Source organism: Malaya genurostris, chromosome 1, assembly GCF_030247185.1.
Source record: "Malaya genurostris strain Urasoe2022 chromosome 1, Malgen_1.1, whole genome shotgun sequence".
NCBI classification, from domain to species: Eukaryota; Metazoa; Arthropoda; class Insecta; order Diptera; family Culicidae; genus Malaya; species Malaya genurostris.
In genome coordinates, this window is record NC_080570.1 from 6,190,354 (window position 1) to 6,202,796 (window position 12,443).

General features: G+C 42.9%; 1 protein-coding gene across 3 annotated transcripts in view; it reads right to left on the reverse strand.

Annotated features, from left to right (window-relative positions):
- LOC131431043 (serine-rich adhesin for platelets-like) overlaps window positions 1-12,443 on the reverse strand; it is a 301,920-nt gene that overhangs the window by 12,687 nt on the left and 276,790 nt on the right. The window contains exons 9-11 of one of the 3 annotated variants that reach the window (XM_058596493.1): window positions 3,952-4,380; window positions 1,062-3,839; window positions 808-989 (exon numbers count right to left, since the gene is read on the reverse strand). In XM_058596493.1, coding sequence (XP_058452476.1) covers window positions 808-989; window positions 1,062-3,839; window positions 3,952-4,380 — 3,389 coding nt within the window. Of the gene's footprint in view, window positions 1-807; window positions 990-1,061; window positions 3,855-3,951; window positions 4,381-12,443 lie in introns of all 3 variants that reach the window. The other 2 variants (XM_058596484.1, XM_058596503.1) reach the window with 2 other exon arrangements.

The following is a 12,443-nucleotide window of genomic DNA, read 5'->3' on the forward strand; positions in this document are numbered from 1 at the left end:
TAGGGTCTCTGTACAGCTCGCAGTATTTCGCTACAATACACACTGTGCGTAAATTCTCGCTTGCTATTGATTATTTATATAGGAAATAATGGGACGCATCACACAAACACACTGACATAATAAGAAGCGGCATCGACTGTAGTTAGTTTTGTTAGTAGAAAATCACGTGCTTCACTACTAGGTTTGTATATATCTATATTTATATGTCAACAATACACTGAAAGAAACTAGAGGAGAAAGAGTAGAAGAGACGCTTATTGTTGTTGTTATTGGCGCTGTAGATGTGATCTGCTATTAATCTAGGTTGATTGGTTGGTTGGTTGCTGGGAAGACTCGCTAGAAGTTTGTGTGTTTTTTGTTGTTGTTTTAGGCAGGTTCTGTGAGGCATTCTGAATTTGAATGTATGTCGTCTGTAAGTGAGTGTGAGTGTGTAAGTGAATGAATCGATAAGTATAGTCGCCGTTCAACTAACACGGACGCAAACTAAATCAGAACTACTACGGTAACGGTTACTAAAAACTTGAACCGGACGAACACAAGAAGAAGAAGAAGAACACAAACACAACTCGCTAGCAACACATAGCCGAGTGATTTTTTTTGCTGGAACAATAGTGAGATAACTGTTGTTTTGCGAACGAAAGAATTTCAAACAGAACGCAAACCAAATTTCAAACAGAACGAAAAACGCGAACTAGCTTCTGGCTAACGGAAGCCGGAACTTGGTTCCTTCTCTCTGTGGGTTTGTGTTTCGTGTTTGTGTGTTGTCTGTTCTGTTCTAATAACGGACAGTTACTGGGGTGATCTTACTTGCCGCACACCTTGCAGGGATAATCATCCTTTGTTGGTATGTGGTTAGGGTTAATAGGGTTACCAGCGGCAGTAGTACTCAAGAAATTACCATTTTGCGTAGTGCCATTCAGGTGTACTGCCGACCGTCCGATACAGTGAATACGGATGTGACCGTGCAGGGCGGCCTTCGACGAGAAACTCTGCAAAAAATGAAGCAGGGTAAGTGCTGGATTAGCCAATTTTCTAACCTCCCCAACCCTTCAGCAACTTACCGCTGAACAATCGGGAACCTCACAGACGTGCGGTCGCACGTCACTGCCGCCGTTAGTAGCAGCATTCGAACCACTACCACCGGATCCGGATCTACCAGAAGTGCTAGTAGTGTAACCGATGTGGTCCAGTAGCAACTCATCGGCACTAACGTTCATGTTGATGAACTTCATCGAATTGTCTCCATGCTGCAGCAGATGAGTGGTTTTGTAGTCCACGCAAAGTTTCTTCCAGAAGTAGTACAACTGGACACAGTCACCGGTGGACTTTTCCGGCAACAGTTCGGATGCTATTCGGAAAAAGTCCTTCCCGTACAGTTCGAGGCCTCGGATGAACTGTTCCATTTCGTTTGCCGCCCACCGTCGATGGATGCCAGCCGGTGGAGTTTGCATTAGATTCAGGATGGCGATGTGAATTTCTCCTTGCGCTTCCAGTAGTGACTTCAAAGCCGTTTCCTCGGAGTGACATCCCAGCGGCACGGCAGACGAACGGGACAATTCTACGAAACGAGCAATCTGGCCGTCGTTCTGAGCTACCACAGGATCCCACATGTGCTGATCCACTGGATGACTGTGGTTATGATGATCATGCTGATTGTGGTAGCTGGATGTGATACAGTCCGGAATGGCAGCTTGGTAGTCGTGTCCGAGATTGATTCGGGGCCGAATGGGAAGTGGTGGTTCGCTAAAAATATCCGAAGTGTTATCTACGGTCGATTCGGACATTGAACAGCTCGCATGATTGGCTAGCGTGGAAGCGATTACGGAGTACAGTCCGGGAGCAGTTCGGCCAGGATTCAACATCGGCTGGGGAGTGTAGTGCGTAACGGGAACTGCCGATGTAGATTTCCGTAGCTTCGAGTGATAGCTGGGTGACTTACGGATCGATACCGTCGGAGGCATCAAGGAAGGTCGTTTCCGAAGCAAGGCATGTTGGAGCTTTGGTGAACTGCTGCTGCCACTGCTGCTAGACGAGATACTACTCGGACTAAGGAACACGGAGTCACTGTGGTTGTCTTTTGGAATTTGCTCTGTTTGTACGGTTAGTGGAATTTCGTTCGTATCACTGCTGGCGACGCTGGTCAGCGTCGAGGCATCTGTCTCAGTTTTCTGTTTTTTGGCACTCGGTGGTGAGAAGGTGCTGTTGCTGGTACTGTTCGGTGGTGGTTGCGGACCTGCCAGAATTTCCTGCTGCTGTTCGAACAGAAACTTCTGGTGCTGCCGGTGGGCAAAGTCCTTCGGTGATGACGACAGCAGCGGATCATCCGAGTTGGACATCATCTGCGACTGCAGTGACGTCAGTCCGTTCAGGTAGTACAGATCGATGTCGGCTTCGGCGATGACCACATCTTCATCGCTCGGTAGCACTTCCTCCAAGGCTTCCTTGACTTCCTCCGCACTTGACATGGTGGCCGAGAAGAACGCATTCGACAGTGGCGAAGAAGCGTTTCGACTTTCGTTGATAAATGCCTGAGCTTCGTCCAGGAAGTCCAGATTGATTTTCGATGGTGAACCAACTTCTTCCACGGTGGTGACGGATGCCGAAGATGACGACGGTTGTTTGCTACTAGCCGGAGACTCCTCTACAAAGAAACTGTCTTCACTTTTGAACAGCTCATGACAGTGATCGTCCAGGATGTTTTTGTTGCTTCGGAAGAGATCGTTGTTCTCATCCAGTAGCTCGTTTTTCAGGGCGAGAATTTTTTCATCACTCAATTTGACGTCTTTGGAGTCCGTTTTGAAGAAACCATCGTCGAGGAAGTTAGCCGAAGAGGTTGGACGTTTGTCATCGAAGAACGAACTGGCATCGGAAAAGTGTCGGGAATCGTCCAGGAAGGGAGATGCTTGCGCCACAGCTTCGTGTGATGCCGGAGGTGTCGGATAGGCCAGTGGTGACGGTAGTGGAGAATTGGAAGCTTGGCTACCGGTTGGATCGGAAGTGTTGCCAGCGTTGGCGCCGCCGCCGTAAAGAATGAAATCTTTGGAATGGAGAGCACTGAATTCGGCCAGACTTTCCGGAAGTGGCGAATCCAGTACGGCCTGCAATTGCCGCGAAGTGGTAAACGTTTGCTCGTTGATGGTAGTGTAATCGGAGAGAGATGCAATCTCGTCCAGCTGATCGTTGGATGCGGGATCTTGGAGCAACTGTATCGAGTCTACGGCCTGCAATAGCATGGTCGTATCACTAACACTGTACACGTCGTTATCACTAAAGAAGGCAGCAGCGCCGGTGGCATCGGTGGAATAGGCTAGAGTGAACACATCCGCACTGCCGGAAGGCGCTTGTGATATTGTAAGTGAGAGAGGCGAAGAGTCGCAGTTAGCAGTTACCGTCGAGCTGCCATTCGTCGTCAAACTGTTTGCAATTGACAGTGCCAACGGTGGTGTCGATCCTGGTGTGGACGGTGCACTGTTCAGGTTTGCCGGAAGCACTACCGTTCGGGTATGGGCAGCCGTGGCAACCGACGGTTGAGTTGCCTGCGTTGTAATTGCTAATTGACCGGAATCGGAACAGGTACGCTTCACCGCCACCTTGGTACCACGTTTCAACAGTTCAATCAAGGTGGCATCTTTGACTTCAGCAGCGTTGGATGTCGTCAGTGTACCACCACCAGCAGCGGCGGATGTTGCCATGATGGTTGCTTTCGGATTGATGATTTGCGTAGTTCCGTTTTGGGTGGAAACGATGGCAACCGTTCCTGTCTTGGGAGCTAGCAGAGCCTCACTGGCTTCCAGTAGTCTACGGGCGGTTAACGGTGCTGCCGGTACCACGAACGAACCCTTCAACAACAGATTCTACAGTTATCAAATGGGGGAAGAATTCAACTACGTTAGAACACCAAAAACATCGATAACAACTAAAACTAACTAAACAACCAACGTCGCTATATACCTTCAAATCCTTGCTTCGCTTGTTGATGATTTTCTCCTCGATCAGGGCCCGAACCCCGACACTGGCGGTCTGCAGCGGCGGCCCGGTATGTTCTTTTTTATCACATTTCTTCGTTTCGGTGTCCTTTTTAAAGTAACCGCCATGCAGCCGCATGTGACCGTTGAGGGCAGGGATGTTCTTAAACTTTCGATGGCACAGGTTACACTCGACCGGTTTCTGGTCTGTCTTGTTCGGAGCATGGCCGGTGGAGGAGTTTTGCGTCGCTATCGAGTTGGTGGTCGTCTCCGAAGCCGTGGTCGATTGGATGCTAGTGGCGGCAATTGTGGCTGAACTTGTGGTGCTACTACTACTCTGGGAACTGCTTTGGCTGGTGGAGATCGAGCAGGGAATCACGGATGCGGTGCTCACTTTGTGCTGGCTCAGCTGGAGCTGTTGGAACAATGGAAAAAGAAATTTAATGTTGTGTGAGAACCGTCGTGGTAGCAAAATTTACGACACTCTTTCGCTTGGGTGTCTTCGTTGTCTTGTCCTGTCAGTTTGCAAAGAACGGCAAATGCCTAGCCTAGTCCCCCCCACCCCCTCCCTCCCTCACTCAACAACGAAAAGTGGGATGCGGGTCATTATCTGTACTTGAGCGAAAGTAAGTTGTTCTGCTGCACTTAGCCGCATTGAAAGGCACACTCCGGCAGGGATAGGTCAAATTTATTGGCTTTTTCAAACAGCTTAGAGGCGTTACTCTGTTGAAAGTTTTGCTCCACCTAGAGTGAGGGTAACTGTTTTTCGGTTGCCGCTACAGATTGTTTTAGGCAGTAAAAACAAACGACAAATGGTTCGATCAGCAGACGACCTGAAAGTGTCTACTACCGGGAAGATGGAATCGAATCACGTAAAGCCAAACTTAAACAAGTCCAAAGTAGTTTCCTCACCCTTGAGAAACAGGCTTCCACAATCAATGGAACTGGTTTCCCAGGGGGTGGATTTCTCTTTTTTCTGCTACTCCTAATGAGCTTATTGTTGTAAGTGGTTAGTCGGACGGAAGGACGAACGAACGGACGAAGAGATGATGCGTCTTTTGCATTGCAGCACAAAAGAATTGATGCGAACCTAATAACAATTTGAAAAGGGTTCGCACATGCCTACTAGGATTTGTTTCCACATGTCAGGGGTTGGAAACGAAAACTGCAGAATAGAGCGAAGTTATCTTTTTCTTTCCAAAGCCTACTTCTATTCAATCTACAAAACAGATCCAGAAATAAATCGGTACAGTTTTGTTTTGGTCAAATTTAGCATTTAGTTTGAAAAAAAAAGTAACGAAATTATTTTTGAATGATACTCCCAGTTCATTGATTTATCATTTCTCCTATTACTTGAACAGCTTTGCATCCGTCACTTTTTCTCTGCATTCAGAGCTTTGTTTTAAAACTAGATTGCCCGGAATTTAGTATATTGCCTAAAACCAGTCAGAATGACTGGAAGAGAGAGAAACTGTGATAAAATAACTATTACGAAAAAAAATTTAAACAAGATTTTCCAAAATGTTTATAACAAGTTATGTTCTACAAAAAAGTCAAACATTTTTTTAGCAATTGTGCCACTGTGTGTATATTGTTTTTTGTCTTTCTCTGTACCATTCAACTCAGTTCGACGAAAGCGAAAGCGAAAAATGTCCGCACTTTTGGAAGATATTTTTGCGCTCAATTTTCTCAAAGATGGCAGAACCGATTTCAACAAACTTAGGCTCGTTTGAAAGCCATCGTTGAGCAATTGATCGAATTCGCAGATCAATTGGCTGTAACTTCTGGTTCCGGAGATATGATGGTATAAGTGACGTAAGCGACAAAACGCGCTGTTTTCTCAAAGGTGACTGAGCCGATTTTAACAAGTCTAGGTTCATTTGAAAGCTACCGGTTGATTTATGGACAAAGTTCGAAGATCAAATGACTGTCACACTTCTGGTTCCGAACATATAATGGTATAGGTGACGTAAACGAATGGCCGCACATTTTTCGTCATCTAAATTTTCTCGAATATGATTTCGATAAACATAGGCTAATTTGAAGGCTAGATTTTGTTGTTTTTTGATACTTTTCGGTGAGAAATAAATACACTCTAATGCCGTTTTTTGTACTGCATAACGTTTCGGCTTACTATGCTTCAGCCATCGTCGGACGCCTACAACATATATTTTTCGTCAGTAATAACATACAATTTACAATTTCACAAATCAATCAAACATATTACATACTCAATAATCACAAATTGGAACAATGGACTTACAATTTACAAAAATTTAGTAACTTGTAACTTTACGTCTGCCTAGCGGTTCAAATTGAACTGCCGAGTTTAGCACTAAGCAGTTCAATTTGAACTGCTCTGCACTGATGAGTCAAAGACGAAATGTAAAAATAATAAAAACGGTTATGTGCCCTAGCACAAAATTTGGCTAACCCCTAAATGAACTCTAATTTGTTTTAAGGTGATTAATGGATCAGGGTCATTTCGCCGATTCCTGCAGTTGTCTTAATATTATAATTGGAATTGATTTAAAATAAACACAAATGAATGATAATACGACAACGCCCGTTTTGTTGACCTACAATTGTACTTCTTGAATAAATATTGATTATTGTACTTTTGAATAAAGATTGATTCATGAACTTCAGAGCGGAGTTCCCAAGGAAACTTGTTGACTATTAGCCACTAAGCATCAAAGCAATTGCATCTTGGCTTCGGTTATGTGGCTGCGCCATATCAGTTATACAGGAGGCATAATAGCACACAAATAATGTTACATTATATATTCGAAATTACCCTTTCGGCGAAATGACTTTCGGCGAAATGATCTATTCGGCGAAATGACCTCCTCAGCGAAACGACTTTCGGCGAAATGGCTTTCGGCGAAGTGACCCGCTCCTGTGACTAATAATGCACAATTTAATGAATAAAAAATGCATCTTGGATTGAAGTACTAGCAAATTTGTTTTATTCCAAATCTAATTCGTCCAGGTCTTTTGTCGCGAACAAGCCTTATAACTAACGGTGTTCAAGTATAACAATTTTTGTTTCTTTTACGACATTTTTTCCGTTTACTGAAGCAAAAAAAAATTAGTAACGGAGACTTATTAACTGTCAAAGAAAATTCAATGTACTTCACCATTAAAGATTTCAGTGATATGGTGTTTGAATTGTTTAAAAATTTGAGCACATACAGATAAAACTTGGAGCACCGTGCATGTGCACTGTGTACAATTGGGTGAAAGTCTACTGTTGTGGGATAGCGTTGTTCGCAAATTTCAATTTTTGTTGTTCAAACAGGGTGGCAAGTCGATTGCCGATTCGTATTTCCCAGTTTTTTCCCGGTTTGCGAAATAAAAATACCCGGTTATTAGAATAGGCTTATATCGTTACTGATTAGGTTTTATCTTAAAATTCCTTTAATTCAAGCTTTAAACAGATATCCCATGGCAAAAAAGAAGATTATAATAGGCCCGCTAGTTGAGGATTAAAGTATTTTTCGGTTCAGTTAGACCTTAGTTAAAAAATTAAGTTGCATTTCCAAACTTCAGTTCTAAAATGGATTCCAGAATTAATACAGGATTTAGTTCCAGAACACAGGCCAACAGTCTGGATCTAAAAGTTGAATTCAGGAACTAGATTCTGAAGATTTTTCAACTAAATTCCTAATCTGGATTTTAGAACTAAATTTCGGAGCTGAATGCTGGATCCGAAATTGGAAATTTAATCCTGGACTGAAATTCTGTAACTAAAATTCAGTTGTTGATCAGAATTCAGGTTCATACGTGCCGAACTAGAATCCTGGCTTAAAAACCTTTATTATACTTTTTTTCAACGATATAAAAAAATCCTGGCCTCGAATTCAGCTCCAAAATTCTGTTCCAAAATTCAGTTCCAGAACACAGGTTCAGAATTTAATTTCCAAGTTTATTTTAGTTTTTTGGTTCAGAAACTATCATCAAAACTGAGTCGCAGAATTCAGTTCTAGCTTTTAGCTCCAAAGTTCGGTTCAATAATTTCAGGTCCAGAATTCCGATTATTTAATGAATTTATTAAATAATGAACTCTCCGATGGTTTCTAGCCAATTTTATTTCCAATTAGCGCAACTAGTTTATCTTCTATGAGAAATCCTTCTAAAATTGATTTTCAATTTAACATTTATAGTATACTAATTACTCTAGCAGGCTTTGATTCAGATAATCTACCAATGCATTCATTCAGAATTTCAAAAAGAGCAATGATTAATTCAACTAGTTCTATATGCTACAACCTATCAGTTCAGCTGAAAAGTTCGTATCGTTTAATAGAAACACACATTTTTTTGTCAAAATTCGTTTTTATTATTCAACATAATTGCCATCAGAGGCGATACAGCGATTATAGCGATCTTTCAACTTTTCGATACCATTTTTGTAGTACGATTTGTCCTTTGCCTCAAAATAGGCCTCAGTTTCAGCGATTACCTCTTCATTGCTTCTAAATTTTTTACCATCGAGCATTCTCTTGAGGTCTGAGAACAGGAAAAAGTCACTGGGGGCCAAATCTGGAGAATACGGTGGATGAGGGGCAATTCGAAGCCCAATTCGTTCAATTTCAGCATGGTTTTCATCGACTTGTGACACGGTGCATTGTCTTGATGAAACAATACTTTTTTCTTCTTCAAATGAGGCCGTTTTTTTTTAAATTTCGTCCTTTAAACGCTTTAATAACGCTATATAATAGTCACTGTTGATGGTTTTTCCCTTTTCAAGGTAGTCGATGAAAATTATACCATGCGAATCCCAAAATACAGACGCCATAACCTTACCGGCCGATTGTTGAGTCTTTCCACGCTTTGGGTTCGGTTCATCGCGTGCAGTCCACTCAGCTGACTGTCGATTGGACTCCGGAGTGAAGTGATGGAGCCATGTTTCGTCCATTGTTATATATCGACGAAAAAAATCGGTTTCATTTCGATATAGCAGCTCCAAACACTGCTCAGAATCATCAATTCGTTGTTGTTTTTGATCGATTGTGAGCTCACGCGGCACCCATTTTGCACAAAGCTTTCTCATATCCAAATATTCGTGAATAATATGTCCAACACGTTCCTTTGATATCTTTGGGGTGTCAGCTATCTTGATCAACTTCACTTTACGGTCATTGAAAATCATTTTGTGGATTTTTTCACGTTTTCATCGGTAACAGCCTCTTTTGGACGTCCACTGCGTTCATCGTCTTCGGTGCTCATATGACCAGTACGAAATTTTGCAAACCACTTACGAATTGTTGCTTCGCCCGGTGCAGAGTCTGGATAACACTCATCAAGCCATTTTTTGGTATCGGCGGCACTTTTTTTCATCAAAAAGTAGTGTTTCATCAACACACGAAATTCCTTTTTTTTTTTCATTTTTTTCACAATAACAAAAGTAGCTTCACTCAAAATGCAATATCTCACAAACTAATAATCAGACAGCTGTCAAATTTATACACGTATCCATACTGAAAATGGTATGGATTTAATTCTAGTGGCGCCCTCTCATAGAAACGATACGAACTTTTCAGTCGATCTGTTACACCACAATCGCTAGATTCAAAAAAGGTTTATTTTTGTGCTCATACCTTCTACAAGGTGAGATGAAAAAACTGCAACCAACTTCAGACTGCTGTCATTTCTAAACCGCTCGTCCCACAGCTGTCAGATTTATTCTAGTGACAGCTCATTATATTATTTACAAGCGCACAAAAGCATTTTGGTGGGAATTTTTCAGGAAAAAAGTTATTTGTGATGGAATTCAAGTGTGATAGTGTGATTGCTTTGCATTTGGCTGGAAAACCACAAGTGGCTATCGTTAGAGCCCTCCAGCATTTAAAAGTGAATAAATCTTTTGTGTCTCGTACCATCGCTCGTTACCGTGATACTGGTAGCGTAGCCCGACGTCAAGGAAGTGGACGAAAAAAAACAGCAACATCGGCAGAAATGGTTCGAAAAGTGAAGAAGCGAATTGAACGAAATCCGCGTCGCAGTGGCCGAAAAATGGCTCGTGAGCTGAACATATCGCAATATGCCATTCGGCAAATATTGAAAAATGAGCTTGGACTAAAGCCATTGAAGTTCCAAAAAGTGCAAGATCGTACTGATGCGCAAAAAAAAGTTAGACTCGAAAAAGCTAAAGAGTTGCTTCGCTTGGCCGAAAGTGGTGAACTGCCGAATTTGGTTTTCTCCGATGAGAAACCATTCGTTATCCAGCAGTTTGTAAACAAACAAAATGATCGTGTTTACTTGCCAGAGAGGTCAGCTGAAAATTTGCAACTTCGGTTGGCCACCAGAACTCAAAAGCCGGCCATGGTGATGGTGTGGGCCGCCATAACAGCCGATGGTCGCTCGCCGCTCGTATTCATCGACCGTGGGGTCAAAATAAATGCGCAAATCTATCGCGAAAATATTTTGCAGGGAGTTCTGAAGCCCTGGGCACGCAAACATTTCGGCCGCAGACCTTGGACATTCCAACAGGACTCAGCACCATCGCACTCAGCACGCGCCACCCAAGAATGGTTAAGAAATGAGGTTCCTCGCTTCATTTCCACCGCACAATGGCCACCAAAATCTCCGGATGCCAATCCGTTGGACTATTGTGCCTGGGGTATTTTGGAAAGCAAGATTGGCACTAAAAAATACCAAAGTGTCGATCATCTCAAGCAAGCGCTTCGCCGAGAATGGGACAAAATACCGCAGAGCCACTTTCGGGCAGCGTGTGATGGTTTCATTGGCCGTTTGAAGGCCATAGTTCGTGCCAAAGGTGGCCAATTCGAACAAATCTAAACCGATTCTCAAATTTGATGTTATTTCCGACATTTTTTGCTTTCATTCAATAAAATTTAAAAAAAAATGAAAAAATTATGGCGTTTTACTTTGTTGCAGTTTTTTCATCTCACCTTGTAATATGAAACAACATTTTTTCTTTTTTTTATACCATTTCGGCACTATTTCAGGCTCCGGAAGCTTCCAGAACCTTCTTGTGATTAAATGAATAACAAAGCAATCGCTTTAATTCCCGTAGATTCAATTTCGAAAATCGTAGATCCAACATCCCGACTGATGACTGCTTCGACGATATAAATATATTCCAAGGGCACACAAATTCATCAACAAAAAAAAAAACAGAAAAACTGCCTCGATTGGTGCGGCATTTTGCTCGCACTTGATGTGACCTGAGCTAAATTTCAAAATCATACCTCTGTATAAATCTGTCACGTCAATAAACGAAACGAAGCAAGCCATGCAACTGCCTCTGCAGCAAGCAAAGCCCGCCCGCCCCGGGAATCAGACCTACATTCGACATACGTATCTCGTAATCAAGCCCGGAAGAATGATGAAACCATAGCCTACTACTTTCTTTTCGAATACACCCCCAGTCAGTCCCAAAGGGGGCAGAGGCGTTCCGAAACAAATCAAATTGTCGTATATTCGAGCGCTGTCTGGCTCGTGGCTGGCTGTTATTATTTGGGGACAATAATAAAATTGCCATAAACATCTGTCAGATCTAATTGAGTTGAAGGCACGCACTCGTGTGACAATGGGCCATGGGATCTGGTGTATGTGTGTGTGCTTGTGTTTCTGTGTTTGATGAAAGGAACCTTTCGACATCCCCCATCCATTTCCGGGCATTGGTAAATAAAACTCTGTCATTTCGGGAGGATTAATCTTCATGCTCTTCGTACCACGAAATGATTGAGGCCCTGCTAAAGCTGCAGTAATTAATCTGCTCGGTTTTATGCGTCGGTGATGGCGTTGAAGGCTCCGTTTTGTATGTGTGTGTGTTCTTGTGCATTACAGTCAATCAAAGGAAAAGGCACAAAGTGACACTTATTATCTTGGATCGAGCTTGACGAAAATTGGGTCTTATTCGACTTCGGTCTTCTCTGTTCACAGTCCCAAAAGCCAGAGGCACTGATGCTTCGGTTGGCTTCGGTTGGCCCCACTGGAAACGGCAAAGATTGACACAAATGGACGGAATATTTCGATTGAATAGATAAGTTACAATTGAATTATGGTCGGCCGAACCGACACTGGACACACTGCACCGGGATCGGAGTTGGAGATTTTTGCCATCGTCAGCATCATCGACAGAAGTCATTCCGAGAGTGCTGAAATCCCTGTTTGGGTCGAATGTGCCATATTCAAATATTCGTAAGTGTGTTCCGTAATTGTTTGACTAAAGATGATCCTTTGACAGTATGGATTTTTGATTTCAGAAGGATTGAATGGATATGTCCGTGTTTGATCAGGACTATCAAGACAAGACGGACGACCTTCCGGGCGTCAACTAATGGATTCAAAACTTTTCGTATCATACTTTTTTTGTTGTCTATACCTTCTACAAGGAATCACATACTCTGAAGCAATCCCATCTACAGGCAACGCTCGGAATACCTCGCCAAAATGAAAATGAATGGTCCCACTTCTGGTGGAAAACGATCCGAGCTTACGGCAATC